The following is a 22,039-nucleotide window of genomic DNA, read 5'->3' on the forward strand; positions in this document are numbered from 1 at the left end:
AGATACTAATTTATCTAACTGTCTCTCATATTTTTTTTCGATATAAAAAGTCCAAAAATATATATAATTCCTCTTAAATTCATCCCATTACATTAGAATCTAATATATTTTTCATCAAATTGAGTACGACTTTTTTTTCCACTTCAATTGGATGAAAAATATACTAGATTCTCTTTAACTAGTGCTCAATTGAATAAAAAATATACTAGATAAATAGTGCTGAATTTAGAAGGAATTATATTAAGTGAGAAAAAAAATTATACTCAATTTGATAGAAAATATACTCAATTTTAATTTAATGTGTTGAATTTTAAAAAATATATAATTATTTTTATTTTTTTATATTTAAAAAATATAGGAGATAATTAATTAATAATATGAGAGTTCGAAACAAATAAAACTTAATTAAATTTTATTTAGAGATTTTCTTTAATTTACTGTTATTCTTTAATTAATTAATTAATTTATTTTTAATTAAGTTATTTTCTTAATTCGTCGCGGGGCAGAGGGTAACTGCAGAAAGTGCAGAGTCTTCTTCTCGCATGCGATTCGATCGCCGGGACTGAGATAATTTCCCTCTCTCCGGATGGATCCGATTCAGGTACAACCCTATCGCGCTTCTGTATCTCTGTTTCTCCTCGGATTTAGCTCATCGATTCCTATCTTCTTCCCCGAGTGGCTTTGCCCCATTTGTTCCAATCGATGCTTTCTATCAGATTTACTGATTTCTTCTTTTCTGTGTTCTATTAATCCTCGAACGTATGCGAAAGTTTTCTTTGATATCGAATTAATCAGGAAATGTGGATCTTTGCGGTAGTTGGAGTGGCAAACGTTAGATCTAGATTTAATTTCTCATGGGAGTTGGCATGTATTTGGGTTCATGTCATCAAATTGTTGATATATTTATTTTTCTTGTAGCCCGCAGTCGAGAATTATGCCAACCCTAAGACGTGCTTGTTCCATGTTCTCTTCAAGGTGTGTCTCTTCAGCATCCAGTATGCCCCTTTTTTTCATTCTGGATACCAGTTCTAATGTTTTGCTCTCACTTCTCGATAGGGTGCAGCGCTGGCGTTCTACATTCTGTCGGCGCTCTTCATCGACAGTTTTGTTATCATTTTTGTGGTAACTGTTTTCCTTGCGGCACTAGATTTCTGGGTCGTCAAGAATGTCAGTGGGAGGATTTTGGTCGGGCTGAGGTGGTGGAATGAGATCAATGAGGAAGGAGAGAGCATTTGGAAATTCGAGTGCTTGGATCAGGAGGTATTTTACATTCTATATCTAGCTTGGGAGTTGTTTGTGTGATTAATTGATCTGACGTTTTGTAAATCCTCATTTATTTGATTTCTGGTTCTTTTGTATTTTCAGTCTCTTGCACGGATGAACAAGAAGGATTCTTGGCTCTTTTGGTGGACCCTTTATCTCACGGTAAGCCTTCTAATCATTCTACCTATATATGTGTATGATTTTTAAGCGTTATGATCAAATTTGGTCTAGAAAACATAGCTATGATTGCATATATGCAAGTGCCACTAGCACTATGCAATGACAGGTTTATTGGAGGACAATGTATTAGATGAAAATGTTAGAATTTTCATGAGCATCTACATATAGTTTCTTTTTTTTCTTAGAAAGCTATATATGGAGACCCTTAAGCTTCCATCCCCTAAATCTTTTGAGGAAGGTGGTTCTCGAACCTAAGATCAACAACATCTTAAGGTCTTTACCAGCTGCTCTAGCGGGCACCTTCGAGCAGCTACAAATAGTTGTTCAAATCTTTTTTTTATGTTTAGTTTGATCCATATTTAAAGGGAAGCATATCAGAAGAGAAGAAGTCTCTTAAATTTGGAAATATGCTGGGAGTGTAAAGGAGTAGTTATTTGATGGTCTACAACAAAAAGGATAATTGCACTTGTATTGAATTTGTTGTGAGATTAAGTTTCAAAAGCTCCAAATGCCAATGTATTAGTTCAGCAAAGAGAAACTTTAACACAATTATACTTTGTAATCAACTTAATTCATATGACACGAGGAAAGTGTTCTAACTGTGAGGATTCAGCGTTGATCATATTTCCAATGAACATTAGTTTTCACAATCACTCTCTTCATTGTCATATTTAGAGAACAAGTAATGACTAGGAAATGATATGTCCACCAATCCAAACCCCATTCAACTAATATTTTGAGAATAATGTTTGAGTTATCTGCATTTTGCAATTATGTCACCATATATAAGCCCGACTTTCACTGGAGGTGAGAGAGGCAAGCAACATTTCATTCATCTGTTGGGCCTTTAACACCCACTTTCATCAGCTACGTCTTTCATATGTCTGAAAAGAGTGTGGTGGAATTTTGAAGATTTAAACTTGAAGAGAGACATAATTTGCAGGTTCTTAGGGATATTAGGACAATGTAGAAGCATTCCCTATAAATACAAACAAATAATGATAAGCATTTCCTTTATTTGAATTTTTATTCCAAAAATTTATGTTTTTTCAAGGTACATTAGAATATTGAAAATGAACCTGATAAACATAAATAAATAATGATAAGCATTTTCCCTCAAGCTGATTTTTTTTATGCTTCATGTGTGTATATGTTCATTATTTATTCTTTTATGCCTACTAATGTTTCCTACTATATTATTTCTACTTTTGCAATAAGGGAAATGATCTTTTAATTTATTATAGAACTTTTTACTAATACTGAACCTTTTGTTGGTCTTTATGACCCAGCATTTATTTTGTGTTAGAAATACCTTTACATTGCCATGTTGCATTGTCATTACTCTTATGACAAATTCTTTTGTAATGCAGGCTGTTGCATGGATTTTTCTAGCAATATTCTCACTTCTAAGATTTCAAGCAGATTATCTCCTTGTAATAGGAGTTTGCTTGACCCTCAGCATTGCAAATATTGTTGGCTTCACTAAATGTCGGAAAGGTGCACATCTCATTTGGTTCTTTTTGGTCACTTGTTTTTTCTACCATTTTGTCGTTTCATAAATAAAAAAAATTCTGCCAATATCACTAAATATCTATGTATTGTTTCATGAGGTGCATGATGAGTCCTTTTGAATCCTTGAATTGCTTAATCATTTCATTGGTTTACATGATGCAGGTTCTGTACAACACACGCTTAATTTAGAGAACCAGAACCAATTAAAGGTGGATAATCATAGTAAATATAAGGAGAGAACACATAGGATCTAGACAATCACACTTTTTCTGAGTAAACACACTTAAGGGAAAGAGAGATAAGGATTACACCGACTAGAAAGAGAAGTGTGAAATCATCCATCAATTCTTAAGAAGACAAGTCTAATACAACTCTCTCTATGTGGGGACTCTAACTTGTTGGCCAGGTTTCTTCATTTTGAAGTAAGCTTGCGGACTAAGAAAGCAATAAATATTAGATATCTAAAACCAAGTCTCAGCTTAAGTTTATTATAAAATATGAAATAGTAAACTGTTATGACTACTTCTGAGCCCTAATTCAAACTTCAAGGTACCAAGTTATCCCTATGCCTCAAATCAAAAGGAAAAGACTATTCAAAGTGCATCTGGTTGGATACCTCCTAAATGACATCATTGACCTTCTAATTGGAATTTTTCATTATCTTGTAATGTTTTATGAATCTTCCTTAGCATGCAATTTGCATCATAAACTTCAAGTACTTTCAAGATTTAAGGATTGATTTGCTTCACCAAATTCTATGGAATATATAATCCTGACTCAGGGTGAACCATTTGTAATCTGTGTGCCATTTACTTTGGAAACCTATAGATGACTTCATTTCTTTTCCTTTGGGAATTATTGAGCAACCAAAGTCTTGTAAGTATGAAACTCTTGGCCTTGATAAATGCATAATGGAGTTTTATAGGAGATAAAACTATCAACTCTTGTTAGGACAAAAAGAATTCACATATGGTAGATATTGTTCACTTTTGGGCCTGAGCCCAATTTATTTTTAGATATTGTTCACTTTTGGGCCTAAGCCCAATTTATTTTTGGGCTCTCCCAAAAGGTCTCATATCAATAAAGACATCTTCAATTTTTAAACCTGTGATATTTTTCATGTATTTTCAACGTGAGACTTTGATTGTATTCTTAACAATTCCCCACTTTGATTGTATTCTTAATAATTCTCCCCTTAAACAAATGACCACCATTATTTTTATGGTCTGAGCCTCCCCTAAACATCTGGTCACTCTTCACCTGCTTCAGCCTTCTAAGACTTTTTCACCATCTAGGGTTCAATCTCTCAGGATTTCTACTAAGCATCCGGTCTTTCTTGACCTGCTTGGACTTTTCACCACCTAGAGTTAACTCCCCTGGATTTCCGCCACACCCCGTCACCATTGACCTGTTTGGACTTTTCGCTTAGAGTTCACCCCTCGGGAGCCCCACCTCCTTCGTTCAAGGAGACTATTCTACCCATATGGCTTCATCTGGACTATGACTCAGATATCACTTGTTAGAGCCAAAAGAATTCAAATATCTTTACAATAATATGATATTATCCACTTTGGACTTAAACCCTCATGGATTTTTTTTTAGGTTCTATCCAAAATGCTTCATACCAATATAGATATCTTTATTTTTTAAACTCATGATCTTTAACCGTGTCAGGTGAGTCTTGACTGTTCTTGAATCAATAATTTTACATTAGTATATTGTGGCAAACACAGGAGGATTCAGACCTGTTAGCCTATCTCAACGATTCTAGCATACAGATAAGAACTTCTTTTTTGGAGCACTTCATCGATCATCTGTGAAGTTCTTATAAGAGAGCACTGAATATAGGACATTCTCATTCCCAGAAAAGAAAAGGAAAAATTATCTGTCTGTGCCAAACTAACAAAGTTACTAGTATCCTCCTAGATGTTTGGAACTGTGATTTTCTGAAGTGAATCAGCTTTAGAGGGATCAACTATGTTAATCCCTGAAAAACCTAGAAATAAGCTAATTCATTGGAATGGATTGTGTCAAGGGATCAATCAGACATTTTATCTCACACCTGATTAGTGGCAACTAATCCCTACATTAGATTTGTTTTGCACATGGGATGATGCCGTTCTAGGTAACTGTGATCTATTTCATCTCTACTGACATCATTGTTCTATGTCAAGCCAAGTATGGAAAATGTAATTGTTTCAGTTGTTATGGGCTCTTTTTTTTTTGGGGAAGATATAAATGCAGCTGGATGCCTTGTAAATTGGTCAACCTCCCAACAGCATGCCTATATCTCACCCGAGAATTACTAGCAAGTTAAATCATTTTAACATCGGTTATGATTGGGTTGCCTCTTTCTCCTTTATTATTGAAAAATCTCAAATATAAAATTCAAAAGCAATAGCTAGAGATGGAACTAGTAATGAAACTTGCTTAGTGCTCCCTACAAGTAAATAGAGCTAGTTGCATCCTAGCAAAGATAATCTAAATAGATATATTTTGGTCAAACTCTATCAGTGATACTTCTTGTAATTTCTTGGTGTTTGTAGGTCTTGAATGAATGTAACATAGAATCAATTTTTATGCTCATCTTGTAACCTCATACTTCCCATATTCTTGTTTTCTGTTTCCAGATGCCAAGAAGCAGATTCAACAATTTGCCAGTCAGACCATTGCATCCCACTTCACCTCGTCGTTACAATCCGCATTTAGTGTCGTCTGAACAACATAAAGGTAGATATTGGACATGTCAGAGTTACATGTTTGCCTTAGGAAGCAATTTTATCCTCGCAAAGTTTTCCATTAAGCTGTGTACGAAATTTGTTTGGATCACCGTTTCCTCCATCTATAAAATTCATTACATAAAAAAAATTACATAATATTCAAAATGGCTGAGAAGGACTACATACTTCAATAGCTGTTTAATTAGTTAATTTTATCAGAACGCGATCGATACGAAGAAAGACAAAGTGTTTTTATTTATCAGCGTATATAATTATTATTTGCATGCCTTGAAGAATTCTTAGAATGAATACTCGACGAGCGTCAGCTTAGAGGAAGAACCCGGCCACGGGACATGCAGCGCTACCATCCCTTCCGCGTAGGTGAATTCCGTTTTCTCTCCGTTAATCCGGCACCCGAGCGGCGCCGCCGACGAGAAGGCCCTCATCTCTCCCGCTCCCTTCACCTCGATCGCCACCTCGAACAGCCTCGTCTCCAATGACTGCACAGCGCCGCCGGAGTTCAGCATGTTCACCAGCCCGATCGGAGCGAATTGCACCGCCTCCGACATCGTCGATGACGACAGTGTCTTCACTGGAGACACGGTGAGGAGCTCGTAGTCGAAGGGGTCGAGCGTGATCTCGATCTTCTCTTCTGGTTTTCGTAGCTCGACCTTTCTTGCTCGGGAGAGGAAGACTGCGAACAGCTGGGCTTCTCCGAGCGGGAACGGCCGGCTACCGTTGTGCCACTCGATGTCCATCACGGTGGCGGTCGCCGTCAAGGTGCGGGAGCAGTGGGAAGCGCTCTTGTTCCTCCGGTCTTCGCGGCTCCATCCTCCGCCTTGGCAATTGAAGACTCCGAGAACTCCGGTGATCTGGAAACCAACGGCAACCAGCTACGTCAGTCCTTAATTCTCTATCTCTGTTTTTCTGCTCTGTTTCGTTCTCACCTTGTTTAAGTTCCAGATCTTGAGGACGGTCCGGGCGTCGTGGAGTGGGTTGAGGAAGAGGCAGTCACGGGTGGGGAGGGCGTAATGATCGCAGCGGAGGATGGTGCCATCAGGGAGAGCCAGCGATTTGAGGAGGTCGAAGTTGTGGCGGCCGACGGAGTCGCTGACGTAGATGGGGCCGCCGGAGATGGCACGGGAGGCGGCGTGGAAGGCAGCACAGGGGTGAGTCGACTGGAACATGTCCCAGTCGGGATGTATAAAGTTGCCCATCCACAGGCTGTTGTAGGCGCAGTGCACCATGTGGCACCCCTGAAGCCAGAACGCCCCGTTCGGATCGCCAGACGGATCCGTGCACCAGAAATCGTCCCCTGCAACGAAATCGAACTCAAAGTTCATGATCTATTTCGATATTTACGGGCAGAATTTACAAGTTTTTGACACAAACCGACGCGGCCGAGGCAGATAGCGTCGGTGGCCAAGAACATGAAATCGTTGCAGTGCTCCATGCTGGCGATCACCCCGTTACCGGCGAAGTTCTTCTTGACGGAGTCCGTCAGAGCTTTGTAGTAGGCTTTCGCCAACTCCACTCGACCTCCGAAATCCTCGCAGATCATTTCCAACAACTAGAAAATACGAGTAATTGCTCGATTATATGCAGGAAGAAATTAACGCCGGCGATCGTTGATTGGGGTTTTTTTTCACTTACGTGAATGACGTCGACCTTAACGCCGTCGATGCCGGCGGAGGCGAGGTAGGCGTGGAGGCCTTCGTAGAGCTCGCCGGCTCTATCCGGTGGCACGAGTCCGACTCCGTTGTTGACGATCTTGTCGACCGCGAGGTCCTCCATGGTCATCTGCAACCCTGGGGAGAGTTTGGGCTTCAGGACCTCCGCCGGTGGCAGCCCCGCCGTCGCCGGCCTCAGCCCGCCCCAGTATCCGCAGAGCGCGTGCCACACGTAGACGTGCTCCAATGTGGAGAATTCCGCCTTGAGGTCCCCCACGAAGGCCCCCATGCCGGCGGCGCTCTGCTTCTTCTTGCTCTTGTAGTCGCGGAACTTGTGGTTCTCTTGGAACTTGACGAGGCGGCAGGGCATCTGCTCGCCGGCGGAGGTGCGGTTCATGGCTTCTTGGTCGGTGGAGTCCTCGTCGTGCGCGATGGACTGCCATCCGTCGTCGATGAGAACGAAACCCGGCGGGGATCCGCCGTCGGCGAGGCGCTTGACGCCGTCCCACACGCCCTCGGGGTTGACTTTGAGGTAGAACGCGTCCCACGTGCACCACCCGAACTTGTCCACGACCGCCGGCGGCGTCTTCTCCTCGAGCAGCTTGAAGGTGCCCAAGTGGGAGCGGACGACCCGCATCGCGTCCTTGACGAGCGCGAAGGGGTCGTCGCCGGCGTGGAGGTAAAGGCAGCTCCGGAAATCGGAGCCACGCACCCGGGAGGAGCCGCTCTCGACGCAGGCGTCCACGAAGTCGTCGGCCTCGCCGGGCTGGAGGCAGGCGCGAAAGGCGCCATCGACGAGCGGGAGGAGGAGGACGTAGGGGCGTCCGGCGCCGCCGCGGTCGAGCAGCAGGAACTGGGTCTCGTTCTCCACGTCGCGGCCGCGGCAGCCGGTCCACTGGGTGGTCCACCACACCTTGAACCGGAAGATGCTCATGAAGCGAATGCCGAGTAGGCGGCCCAGCGGCACCACGTGGCGGCTCTTGGCGGTGTCGCTGGAGAAGCCAACGAAGCAGCCACCGCCGCCGCCGGAGGCCGGTGCGAGGGTGACGTTAGCAGGGACGTCATGGAGGAAAGCGTGGCCGTGCACGGCGAGGTTGCGCCCCCTGAGGCCGAAAGCAGAGGCCTGCTGAGTCTCGTCGGCGACGAGGACTTCACCGGCGGAGGCGGCGGAACTCAACTTGCTCAAATTGGGGGCCATTGCAGCGATCTGTAGGTTGATGGTAAGCCTGTCCGGAGACACATGGCCTACTTATAGAAGCGGATCAAGGAGCTTGTTAGGAAAGAGACAGTGATCATAAAATTATTATATTTGTATGAAATTGGAAATATTTGTTGCCATCTTTAAACCACAAAAATATAAGGAATCTACCTTTATTTTCCAAATAAATTAAGATTCGTGAAAAAAAAAACCCACGAAACTGGGATTGGCAAATCAAGTAATAATTAATTAACACTTAATAAAAAATAGAAAAAAATAATAAATAGAGAGAAAAAAATCTTAGAAAAAAATTTTAGGAATAGACACATGACCCATAAAAATAAAAATAGTATCATGAATTATATGTCTATAAGATTTTTTTCTCTCTATAAATTATTACTTATAAAAAATGGAAAATTAAAATTAAAAGGACATGAGTATTCATAATTTAGTATTGGAAATATGTAATTTTAGAATAGTTTTTGTCAAGTTATTAATGTAGAATATAGGAAAATATTTTAAATATTAAAATATAGAGGGGAGAGAAAGAATAAAATAAAAATAAAAATAGTTTGATTATGGTGACTTTTATATCGATGTATTTTCTTGTATTTGTAGATGATAAAGACATGAATGTCTATGTTCTAGCTCATGTGTCAAAGTTTTGATGTGGTTTCTTTGAGTGTGTGTTTTTTAATAATACAATTGTTCAGATTTTATCCCATTAATCTTACAGGTAGATGACTTTCTTTCTTAATTTGTTTATTAGATAAATTTGAAACACAACTATACTTAAAAGACTAATTTAGTAGATATAAACTTCATAATATTTATTCTTAATGGGACTTGAACTCTGGGATATGATTTATGTTGGTGCAGTTTGTATTGACGATCTAATTCAGATTTTAATAAATGATAAATGAGTTAATTTAAGTGTTTTGTGATTTAATTATTTTATCGAGTGTGCAGGAATTGATAAGTCTGGAAGACTAGACACCAGGCTGAAATTCAGCTAGGTCCGTGGGACCGGATAGCTGGTGTGAAGATCAAATAGGTCAATGAGCCAACGGAATATTGGCAGGAAGTTTAGTTGGGTCCGTGGGACCGGACAACCGGTAGAAGCTCAGTTGAGTCAGCGAGACCTGACAACTAGCATGAAGACCTGGTCGGTCAAGAGACTAGTCAACCAATAACAAATTGGTAAGTAAAGGTAGGTCACTAGAGAAGAGTGACTAGGTGAGGACACGCTCCCTGAAGAGGGAACAGTAGGCGTCGGTCTGACCTAGAGTTTCAGCGAAACTCAAAGTCAGGACAGGACAGTTCGAAGGCTGTCAAAACTTATCTTTACATGTTTTATTATTTGTTAGTCAAACTCTGTTTTGCAGGAAAACTAATATTTGCGTAGGTTATAATTTTACCGAGATCGATCGACCGAACGTCCGGATCAGTCGACCGAACCTCGGAGATCAAATTAGCTTGCGACTGAGGCTCGACCAAGGGATCGGTCGACCTAACCTCAAGATTGGTCGATCGAACAGTGGATATGCGGTGATCGAGATCAGGCCAAATTGATTGGATTAGACAAGATAAGGTAGCGATAGCGGGATCGGTCGACCGGACGGAGGGATCGATCGACTGAACGAAGACTCATCCGAAATTGAACTAGACGGGAAGATGGATCCAATCAGGCAGGAATGGTCGACCAAACAGCTGAATCGATCGATCGATCAGCATCAAGTCAAACCTTGATCTCGAGATATTTGGATCTGGATCAGGTCTAACTTAGCTATATAAGGGCCTCAACTAGCACTTCGAAGACACGAAAAAAATAGAACTTGAGACTGAGCTTCTACGATTCTTCTGCTGCTTCGACTATGATCTGCTACTACTACTACCCTGCGATATCCAACTGCTGTCGGCAGACCAACACCAACACACTAGCCTGTTCAGATTCCTATCTTCTAAAGTGTTGGTAACGAATTTTTTATTTAGTGTTTACCTGTCATACTTGCAAAAAGGAAGTGTAAGTTGTTACGTTGTCCTACTTTCATCTTGTATTAGATAACCTCTTCCGAGGGTACCGGAAGAGGCATTTAGTGGATTACCCATCGATAGATCCACGGGATCTGGGTCTTGGAGTAGGAGTCATCGCAGGCTCCAAACCAAGTAAACCAACTGTGTTTGCATACTTTCTTGTGTGTCTTTTCTGCTTTGCTATCTAACTTAGTTTTTCACTGTATATTTTGATCTTAGTTTTTTTAAAAAAGAAAAGATAAGTTTTCCAAAACCACATGATTCACCCCCCTCTCACGTGTGACTCGATCCAACAATTTCTTCATTGAATGAGCATAATCTTGCTTTAGTGGTGTTGGAATCATACTTGTCAAAATGAAATGACAAGTGCAATCACCAATAAGTTTCACATGAGATGGTTGTGATTTAGGGTTATCTAGTTAAATGAGTATCACTCTCAATTTCTTCCTTAAAATAGTCTCAAACCCTCACTGCCACTTTGTCCGATCAACTCACCACCATTCATCGTCAAAAAATTAAAACTAATAGTATATTTAGAAATCCCTCAACCTAAGCTACCGTTGGTACCACTTTTATGAGGAAATATCATGACTTTGAATGTTAAGTATTGAATTTTAAAAATAAAATATATAATAATAAATAGATGAATTAAATTGTAGAACACGAAGTGAGAGTGCTAAATTAAAATTGGATTGTGTTCAAACTAAATCCAATAGGTAGGCGTGGAGATAAGAATTATGTTGATTCAAATCGGGATTGATTTATCCAAGTTATGTCAAACCAAATTTAAGATTTAAAATGAATTAGAATATTTTTGAGAAAACCTTCTCTTTCCTATTTTTTCTCCCCTTTATCCCTATGAACGTAGCAACTCTCGTTGTGTCATACGCCACCGCCATGCCTTCACCCATCCCTCTCTTTTATTTTTCCTTTCCTCTTCTTTCTCATTTACTTCTTTTCATTCTCTTCTTCAACAATAGTAAACTTGTAGTTTTTTCCTCTCCTTTTCTCAAGCATAAGAGCTCTCTTTTCTTCTCTTTTCCCTTCTCCAGCAAGCAAGAAATGTAGCATCAACTACTGCCCTCTTCTAGCAACAAGGGCAGCCCTCACATCTTCTTCGTCTTCCCCTATTTTCTAGGGTTTCATTGGCATCATAAGAATAGTCTTGTTTTGTCTTGATTTTTTTATGTCGTGGCCAAGTTCACCGAAGCTAGTTGAGATTGCTAACGGAGAAATTAAAGATCTCCTCTTTTGTTTCTTCATCCCTATCTTCTCTTTTCTATTTTTCTCAAAAGTGACGGTCTTCCTTTTATTTTTTCCAGTGAGCAACCCTTTACAAACAACTCTTTTTCCCCTTTATCCAACCACAACAACAACAAGAGGAGTAAGTGTTAGCGTAGTTGGGCCGGCAATATGAGGTGAATTGCCTATAAAACAAAATGCCTTTTTCGTTCTTTCAACTCAGATTATTAGCAATAGTATAATTATAAAAATTAAATTAAAATACTACAAAATAAAATAAGAGACACAAGATTTATTTTGTTACAACCTAGGTGGTTGTTAATCCAAGACAAATGAAAATCTCTTAAAAGTCTCCTTCGATGAAGACAGAGAAGCCTCTTACACTCGTTGAATGCTCAGACAGTTGATAGGAAATGAATACAAGAGTTAATCATTAATTACTAGGTCCAGGGGTCTTTTTATAGCCCCTGAAAAATCTTATCTGGGGCTGGAAGGCGCCTCCAACAAGCTGGAAGGTGCTTCCAGCAAAGCAAGAAAGGATAAAACTTTATTCTTCGCCAATGGTAGTTTTTGCCCAGTCGAAGGCGCCTTCAAGTGATTGAAGGCACCTTCCATGAAGGGTTGATGGCGCCTTCCACCAGAAAGGCGTGAGGGCGCCTTCAATCCACTTGAAGGCGCCTTCAATAACTATTACCAAGCTCCGAATCTTCTCCTTTGGCTCTTCCGCTGCTCCGCTCGCTTGACTGATTTCGGCCAAATGGAATAGGGCTCACCCGAACTCATTTTCGTCCTTCTCCTCGAGCAGTCTTCTTCTCTGGCTTCTCATCTTTCGGACCACCGCCCACGTCCTTCTCGTCTACCGGTGTACTCTTCTGCAACACCTTGTCCCTCGGATACACCAGGTTCATCGACTCTCTTCCTGTCTCATCCTTCTCGCTAGCTGCGCCTTCCACTCAACTTTTTGTGTTCTTAAGCTCCTAGACACTTAGACACAGTGATCAAATACACAGGACCTAACATAACTTAGTTGATCACATCAAAACTATCACTGGGTGCCAACAATCTCTCCCTTTTTGATGTGTATCAACCCAAGTTCAAGTTAGGGTTTTAAAAAAGAACATAGCATAATAACATGATGAATGTATAAGTATAAAGTTACAATAAATTCAAACAAATTAGTTGCAAAATTTAAAATTTAAAATTTAAAAAATCCCAACTCCCCTTAATCTCCCTGAACTTTTACTTATCTCCCTCTTTGATCACATCAAAAAAGGGTAAAAAATACAATAAAGTGTTACACAAATTTGGAAAAAAAATTGGCTAAACATTCATTAAGAATTTGAAAAAATGTTTAAAAATAATTTTATAATAGTTAACCTTTTAGACAATTAAATATTCATTTCAGTAATTGACTTCCAAGTTGTGGCGAGGCACTAGGCCTTCTTGGATATTGGAACAGCAACCACTTCTAGACAAAGCCTCTTAAAGAAAAGAAATATTTTTTTTTTTTTAGTATGCTGAATGGATTATAACAATTTAATCTAAGCATGATCTTAGGATCCAATATAGATTCCTTCCTACTAGATTTACTAAAAATTGGGGGGGGGGGGGGGTACATAATTTCTGGAGATTTTTCTAATTTGACTCATATGGTTCATGATATACCAACTTATCTATTTGTAATTTAAATTTCAAAATCCTTTTTAAGTTGAGCATGCATAGTGATTTTCTAGTTTTTCTATTTGAATCTTTAATTTTTCATTTTCTATTTTTAAGCAATCATGCATTTCTAGGGGACATGATTTTGCTAAGTTTAATTTTAACATAGCATTTTCTTTTTCTAGATTTATTAGATCCTTAGAAAGTACTTTAATAACTTGAAATAATTTTTCAGGAGGTAAGACACATACCTCACTTACCTTGTGTTCTGATGCTCCCCCTTCGTCACTGCTTTCTTCAAAGGATCCTCCCCCTTCGTCGATGCTCATCTCTGAGAAACTTTCAATGTCCCTCTGGTGATCTTCCATCAAAGCTAGTGCGACATAGGACTCGATTTCGAACTCAGAGGACGACGACTCATTCCAAGTTACCTTTAGATTCTTGTGCTTTGATTTTGTTAGTCTTTTGCCCTTATCTTTCTCTCTCTTCTTTAGTTTGGGGTAGTCGTTCTTGATGTGCTCTTCTCCTTGGCAGTTGTAGCATCATACCTTCCTTTTGCTTCTGAAGTCATTTTTTGTCTGTGACTTGAATCCATTAGATTTAATAAATCTATTGAATTTCCTTACCAATAATGCTGCTTCATCTGCGTCGATTGAATTCTCGGAGTCTTGATCTGGTTCGCCCTTTTGATTGACTTTTAATGCTATGTTATGAGCTATCTTTTCTCCTTTGTTTCGCAAGTCTGCACATCTTGATTTGTGAAGTTCAAAAGTGGAAAAAAGATTTTCTAATGAACTAACTTCAAGGTCTTTAGATATGTAAAATGAGTTGACTATAGATGTCCACTCGGGTGTCCTAGGAAATGCATTTAAAACATACCTTAACGAATCTTGGTTTGTTACCTTTTCTCCGAGATTCGTGAGTCCAGTGATGAGTTCTTTGATTCTCGAGTGCAGATGTGCAACTGTTTTGCTTTCTTCCATCCGAAGATTTGTCAGTTGGTCCCGGAGCAGGCCTCATCTCGCGAACTTTGCTTCAGAAGTTCCTTCGTGAAGCTCCAGGAACTTCTCCCAAAGTTCCTTTGTTGATTTGTAATCTTCGATCTGATTTACTTCCTGGGTGGAAGTACGCTGAGTAGGTGGAACTCGGCTCGTCCGTTTACTACGAAGTTTGCTTTCTCCTTCTTGGTCCATTGATGTTCTTCCTTTTCATTTCCTAGGGAGTCTTTGGGAGGTACAAAACCATATTTAATTATTAACAAAATTTCAAAATCATTTTTTGAAAAATATCTCCATGCGTTTCTTCCAAGTCGCAAATTCTCCCTCGAATTTCGGTGGGAAGATTGTCGGTCCGACCATCGTTTTGGTGCTTCAGTCAGCGGTTAGTCCTTCTGAGGTGGTTGAGCTCTAATACAATTTATTGGCGTAGCATGGTCAGCAATAAGAGGTGAATTTCCTGTAAAACTAAATCTCTTTCTCGTTCTTTCAACTCAGATTAGTAGCAACAATATAATTATAAAAATTAAATTAAACATCTACAAAATGAAAGAAAACGCACAAGATTTACTTGGTTATAACTTAAGTGATTGTTAATCCAAGACAAATGAAAAACTCTTAAAAGTCTCCTTCAATAAAGGCGGAGAATCCTCTTATACTTGTTGAATGCTCAGACAATTGATAAAAAATAAATATAAGAGTTGATCATTAATTCCTAGATCTAGGGGTCTTTTTATAGCCCCTAGAAAATATTATCTGGGGCTAGAAGGTGCCTCCAACAAGCTGGAAGGTGCCTCTAACAAGGCAAGAAAGGATAAAACTTTATCCTTTGCCAGCGACAATTTTTGCCCACTTGAAGGTGCCTTCTAAAGGGTTAAAGGCGCCTTCTATGAAGGGTTGAAGGCACCTTTAATAGCTTGAAGGTGCCTTCCACCAGAAAGGCATGAGGGCGCCTTCAATCCACTTGAAGGCACCTTCAGCAGCTACTACCGAGCTCCAAGTCTTCTCCTTTGGCTCTTCCGCTGCTCCGCTCGCCTGGGTGATTTCGGCCAATCGGAATAGGGCTCACCCGAACCCATTTTCTGGACTTCTCCTCGAGCAATCTTCCTCTCTAGCTTCTCATCCCTCAGATCGTCGCACACGTCATTCTCGTCTGTCGGTGTACTCTTCCACAGCACCTCAGATGCACCGAGCCCGTCGACTCTCTTCCCGTGCCATCCTTCTCGCTAGCTGCATCTTTTGCTTGACTTCTTGTGTTCCTAAGCTCCTGCACACTTAGACACAATGATCAAATACACAGGGCATAACTTAACTTGGTTGATCACATCAAAACTACCATGAGGGGTGCCAACAGTAAGTTGTTTCTTCCTTTTTTTCATATTTCATCAATTGAAGGAGAGTTGTAAAGTATAAACTTTAGTTTATTAGATTGTTAGTTCGGACGGTTGTTTAGATCGGAATAGAGGTTTCATATATACGAATGCTAAATATTATGCCAAAGCAAGATCACAAATGATTATTTAATTTTAAGTCATAGATAAGCTTTTGGGATTGACAGATCATAACTAAAACCAAAGGTTAAGGTCAACATTTTTTATTTTCATTTCATTTTCAACTATATAAATTCAAAATTTAGGCTTTTGGATTGTGAAAATTGACCTACACTTAATGTTTGAATTTTTTTTTAAAAAATCAACTCATATTTCTAAGTATTTTTGAGTTGGATAATTCAATTTTGGAAGAGTTGATGCATTATAATTGTGAAATATAATTTTTGGAAATTTTTGTGGATTTTGTTTGTTATTTTTTTCTGAATTGTTGAAAAAGGATAGTTATTAAAATAGGTGATTATGTTTCTAAAATATTATATTAATGATAAATTAGGTGAAATGACAATATTGAGGTATTTTAAAAAAAATATGAGATGAACATACTTCAAACAGGACATCTCTCCCACGACCACCTCCTCCTCCTCCGCCTTCTGCACCACCTCTTGATGCTAACTCGAATGAGTATCTTAGTGATCCTAGGATAAAAAAGAATATCCTTGAATATAATATAAATAAAAGGAAGATTGTTCAAAGCTTCATTTCATATTGCAAAAAGAATCATGAATTTGCAAAAAAGGTTCGTTTTAGCCTAAGAATCATGAATTTCTTTGGCATTTTTATCCAAAGGAGAAATAAAGATTTTGAGCTATATGGTTTAGTAACCATTCTAATTGGCTAGAGTACAATATTGCAAAAGATGTGACCTTCTATCTTTAGTGCTATATGTATTCAAAGCTGATCATGGTGGTCAAAGTAGTGATGATTCTTTTGTTACCGAGGGATTTAAAATTGGAGAAAGAAAGAACATTTTCATGAACATGTTAAAAATCATAGCAACATTCACAACAAGTGTATGATGATGACTTATGACTTAATGAATTAAAAATAATATATTGAAACTTGTTTGGTCAATCAGTCTAGTTAGGTAATTACTGATTATCATGTTTATTTGACAACATCAATTAATTGAATAAGATTTCTTGTACGTCAACAATTATCATTTCGTGGACATGATGAATCCACAAACTCAATCAGGATATATTTTTTGAACTGTTAAGATTTTTTGTTGACCATAATAAGGATATCAATAGAGTTGCACTAGATAATGCTTCCTTAAACCTCAAACTAACATCGCCTAATATTTAACAAGATATTATCATATCTATTATCTATTTAACCACTAATTCTATTTTTAGAGATCTTGATGATAAATTATTTACTATATTAGTTGATGAGCCTCTTGATGTATCTATTAAAAAGTAAATGTCACTTGATTTATAGTTTGTAGATGAAAGGAAAAATATTGTTGAACACTTTCTAGGTATTGTACATGTAAGCTACACTACTGTCTTATCACTTAAGACAGGTATTGATTCTTTGTTGTGCCAACATAGATTATCTATATCTAATTTTCTGAGGCAAGGATACAATGGTGTTAGCAATATATGAGGAGAATTAAATGACTTAAAAACCTTAATTATGATAGAGAACAAGTCTTCTTATTATGTTCATTATTTTGTTCATCAACTATAACTTGTACTTGTAGCTGTTGCTAAAAATCACATGAGGATTTCTACTTTTTTTGATATGGTTGCACAGTTGAACAATATTGTTCATCATGAAAGCAAAGAGCCACACTTCATGAAAAATAATTTGAAAATTTTATTGAAGGAATTTGCAATGGTGATATCTTCACTGGTTGAGGTATGAATCAAGAGAAGACATTGAAAAGAACTAGGAGTACACATTGAGGTTCATATTATAATACATTGTTGATTTTGATATGCTTGTATCCTTTAGTTATTGATTCCTTTTAGTTAAGGAGGGAAAAGATCACAAGCAAAAGGTGCAAGCAAATAATCGGTTGGAATTGGTGGGAAAATATGAATTCATATTTTAGATGCACTTAATTAAGAATATCTTGAGAGTTATGAATGATTTATCGCAAGTTTTGTAAGAAAAGATCAAGACATCGTAAATATCATGATTTTAGTAAGATCAAACAAACATCAATTTTAAACCATGAGAGGTGATAGTTGAGATTTGTTACTGAATGAAGTTTCTTTATTTTGTTTTAAATATGAGGTAGTCACCTTACACATGGAATACTTGTTATTCTTTCATAGTAGATCATGATGAAATATTAAAGAAAGGATAAATCTGTTGGAGTAATCGGTGTGCCCTTAGGTCTTGATTTTTGGATAAAGAGTTTAAGTTAGGGTTTGCATTAGTATTTGATATGCACTATTGAGTCCAAGTGTAATCTTGACAAAGGTGAAGTCCAAGCATGAGAGTCTTGGCGGTGTAAGTCCAAGCTTGAGGATTGGTTGTGTAAATCCAAGTGTAACTTAGTAAAGGAAGACCCGACAATAAGGACAAGGTCGAAGGAAGTTCTTGAAGGCAAGGCATGAAGGATAGGGAAGCATTCAAGGGACGCAAGGCTAATGAATGAATCTAGAAGGCAAGGTCAAGGTTGTGCTGGTAAAGGAAGATCCAACAACAAGGACAAGACCGAAGGAAACTCTTGAAGGTAAGGCGTGAAGGATGGGGAAGCATCCGAGGGACGCAAGGCTGATGGAGGAGGCTAGAAGGTAAGATCAAAGTTGTGCGGGTGAGGATGAATTCATGCATGATTGTACTCAGGGGTAACACCCTAAGTTAGGATTTTGTCAATCAACTGATAAAGTCACCAGTCAACTGGTTTAGTCAACTGAGCAGTCGTCTGGGAGCGAATATAATGCTTCTGTTTGCTCAGCTCATGAAAACTAGTCGACTAATCCATGATGATCAATTGACTGGAATCGAGCTATTAGGTTGTAACAGTCGAATTTCATAGAGACTAGTCGACTGGTAAGGATGACAGTCAACTAGTGGCAGAAACACAGCTTGAGTGTTTCCTTCCAAGCTCTATATAATGGAACTCAAATTGGCTGACTTTGGTGACAAAATTAGAGGTGGCTAACCCCTAATAGAATCTCCAAAATTCAGAACAATACAAGAGTTCTTGATCTAGTTTATGGTGAGGTTTCTCCATCGACAAGGAGGATTGAGCTAGTTGAAATTATGGGGACTAATCCACCGATGGATTTAGAGATCGTCCACTTTATGAACAACCATGGAGTAGAAGCATAATCTCCGAACCACGTAAACAAATATTTTAGGGTTTGTTTTCTTTCTTCTTATCTCTAGGGTTAGCTTTCATATTTGGTTGTGTACATTTTCGTTGTGCTAACAAGTATAGGAAAGAGAATGAAGTGGGTGACCCTCTATTCACCCCCTCTAGCAGGTGATCAAGGTTTCAACAATTGATGTCAGAGCAAGGAGTACTCTTGAAGGACTAACCACCGAAAGGAGCAAGCTCTAGAGGAAGAAGGTGACGATTTTTGAAAATCATCTGATACCAACAAGTGGTATTGCAATAAAGTTGGAAGGAGCACTAGGATGAGACATCAGAATTCCACCCCCATATGAGACTTCGAGTGTTGGAGGAAGTGCTTAGAGATATGGTTCAAATGGATTGGAATAATTGGATAGCGTTGGAGAAACCTTTTAAAGCTCTAACGGATAAGAAGGGAAAGCATCTTCGACCACGATATTGGACCAAGGAGTAAAGGGAACAATCGGAGGCAAACATGGAGGTAATAAAATTTTTGATAAATTTATTGTCTCCTAATGTATTATCTTGTGTAGGTGAGTACAAGTGTGCTCATGAGCTATGGAGCAAAGTAATTGCTCTTCATGAAAATCCTACGCAAATCCAACAAGTGGAGGAGTTCAAGGAGAATGACTCATTGGTCCAAGAGGAGGAGAATGACCAATCAGATATTGAAACATGCTCAACATTCGAAGAGAAGGAAGAAGTGGAATCATCCACATCTTCGAGGAAAGAAGTGGAATTGTCCACATCTTCAAGAGAGGAAGAAGAGTCCAAGACAAGTGAACAATCGGAGGCAAACATGGAGGTAATAAAATTTTTGATAAATTTATTGTCTCCTAATGTATTATCTTGTGTAGGTGAGTACAAGTGTGCTCATAAGCTATGGAGCAAAGTAATTGCTCTTCATGAAAATCCTACGCAAATCCAACAAGTGGAGGAGTTCAAGGAGAATGACTCATTGGTCCAAGAGGAGGAGAATGACCAATCAGATATTGAAACATGCTCAATATTCGAAGAGGAGGAAGAAGTGGAATCATCCACATCTTCGAGGAAAGAAGTGGAATTGTCCACATCTTCAAGAGAGGAAGAAGAGTCCAAGACAAGTGAAGAAGAAGTCTTGAAAGAGTAACTGCCAACTGCCTCTATCGAGAAGAGTGGGAAGAGCCACATCAAGTGTTTTGAGTGTGGTAAAATGGGACACTACGAGAGTAGATATTCTTTGCTCAAAAAAGAAAAATAGGTAACTCCTAAACTTAATTCAATTCATTTAGAATCTAATTTGATTTGTAGGAAGAAGAAGGAGAAGATGCACATAGTGTGCTTCACATGTGGTAAGCGGGGATACAACTGCACAAAATGCCCAAGGAAGAGAGCGCTCAAGAAGATGGAGCGGATGAAGCAATGGAGGAAGTTGAAGAAGCAATGTGGATGCTCATGTTAAGGGGGAATTTCAATGGTAAGTAGAAAGGTAAATCCTAACTTGAATTTTAATTTGAATGTTAATTCAAGTTCTAGGGATATGCATGCTAGAAATAACAATGTTATTTAATTACCCATACATAATTTTGGATTTAGATGTCATGATAAGAATAGGAACATGGTTGATAACCCTAGGAAATTAAATGCAAATACTAAACCTAGAAATAGTATACCTACAGAAAACCTAGGTGTTAATCCTAAGAAGGAGAGACATATTCCTAATAAGGTAGGTAGGTCTCCATGGTAGATAAGTTAATTCTAGGGTTAGAAACTTAGAATTGGAAAATCAAGTCTTGAGGGAAAAGCTTGATAGGGTAAAAAAAAGTCCTAAATACATTCATTGTTGGATTTAAAGGGTTGATAAGATTTTGGATAGTTAAAAATCCAAAAGTAATATATCAGATTTAGGATACCAATCATCATCCCCAGGCCAAATAAAGGACACATGCAATGATTACATGTGCTAATGGCAAGAGAGAAATCTCCATGGTCAAAGAAAAGATATATGCAAGGGTTGCATATAACTATGACAAGGAGAAGAAATCCAAGGATAAGTCAACCAAGGATAAATCATCCAAAGTTAAGGACAAGGAGAAATTAGCCAAAAACAAGGTATCTAAGGTTAAGAGAGTAAAGTGGTTAGGTCAATTGTTAGCCAAGGTGCATCATAGTGGTCTAACCATAATAGATGAGTCGCCTAGGAAGGTTGCTAGGATTAAGAGCTCTAGGGGGAGCTCAAAGAGTTAATTTGGGACCCATGGTTAATGGATCTTAAGTGGATCTTTCTTGGGATTTTATATGGGTCATAAAATGTGCCAAATGATTTAAAGATTGACTTGAGTCTCTAACCTAGTTGGTTTGCATAATTGGGATGAGATTCATGTATAAAAATATGAAATGAGATTCATATTATATGAAAATTAGTTTTAAATGTATATATGTCATATAAACTAATGCTAGGGATGCATTATGATTTAGTATAAGCTGATACATCAAGAGAAAGCTAAAATTAGGATTTTAGGTTAAGGTTCAATTGAACCATTTAGATAGTTTTGAGTTTTATATTTATCTTGGTATCTATGATGAATTAATTTTTAATTCTATTTTTCCAATTAGAAAATGGTAAAATAAACTTCTCTATAAAATTTGAGAATTTTTAAAGGTTTAGAAAATTTCTGGTGTATTTTTGAAATTAGATTCAGAAATAGGTTTAAGTTTAAATTTCAGTGTCAATCGACTGTTATCAAAGACCAGTCGACTAGTAACACTATTGATTAAACACATAATGACTCTGTGAGGTTGATTCGATAAGGGTAGTCGACTAGGGACTACGGTAGTCGATGGAGACAGTCTGAAACTGTTTTCAGTAATAGAAAATGA

The 22,039-nt window shown here is 38.6% G+C and overlaps 2 protein-coding genes across 2 annotated transcripts; one reads left to right on the plus strand and one right to left on the minus strand.

Annotated features, from left to right (window-relative positions):
- The first annotated feature begins 481 nt into the window (after positions 1-481).
- LOC121984595 (Golgi apparatus membrane protein-like protein ECHIDNA) lies at positions 482-5,833 on the plus strand. Its single transcript, XM_042537599.1, has 6 exons — positions 482-601; positions 919-975; positions 1,057-1,260; positions 1,366-1,425; positions 2,814-2,940; positions 5,586-5,833. Exons 1-6 carry the CDS (start codon positions 587-589, stop codon positions 5,672-5,674), a joined length of 552 nt encoding a protein of 183 aa, XP_042393533.1. The 5' UTR covers positions 482-586; the 3' UTR covers positions 5,675-5,833.
- Positions 5,834-5,846: 13 nt separating this feature from the next.
- LOC121984594 (galactinol--sucrose galactosyltransferase-like) lies at positions 5,847-8,558 on the minus strand. The gene is made up of 4 exons (XM_042537598.1): positions 7,329-8,558; positions 7,068-7,245; positions 6,623-6,990; positions 5,847-6,547 (listed from the first exon to the last, which is right to left on the minus strand). Exons 1-4 carry the CDS (start codon positions 8,541-8,543, stop codon positions 5,975-5,977), a joined length of 2,334 nt encoding a protein of 777 aa, XP_042393532.1. The 5' UTR covers positions 8,544-8,558; the 3' UTR covers positions 5,847-5,974.
- Positions 8,559-22,039: the final 13,481 nt, after the last annotated feature.

This window comes from Zingiber officinale, chromosome 5B (genome assembly GCF_018446385.1).
Source record: "Zingiber officinale cultivar Zhangliang chromosome 5B, Zo_v1.1, whole genome shotgun sequence".
Taxonomy (NCBI): Eukaryota; Viridiplantae; Streptophyta; class Magnoliopsida; order Zingiberales; family Zingiberaceae; genus Zingiber; species Zingiber officinale.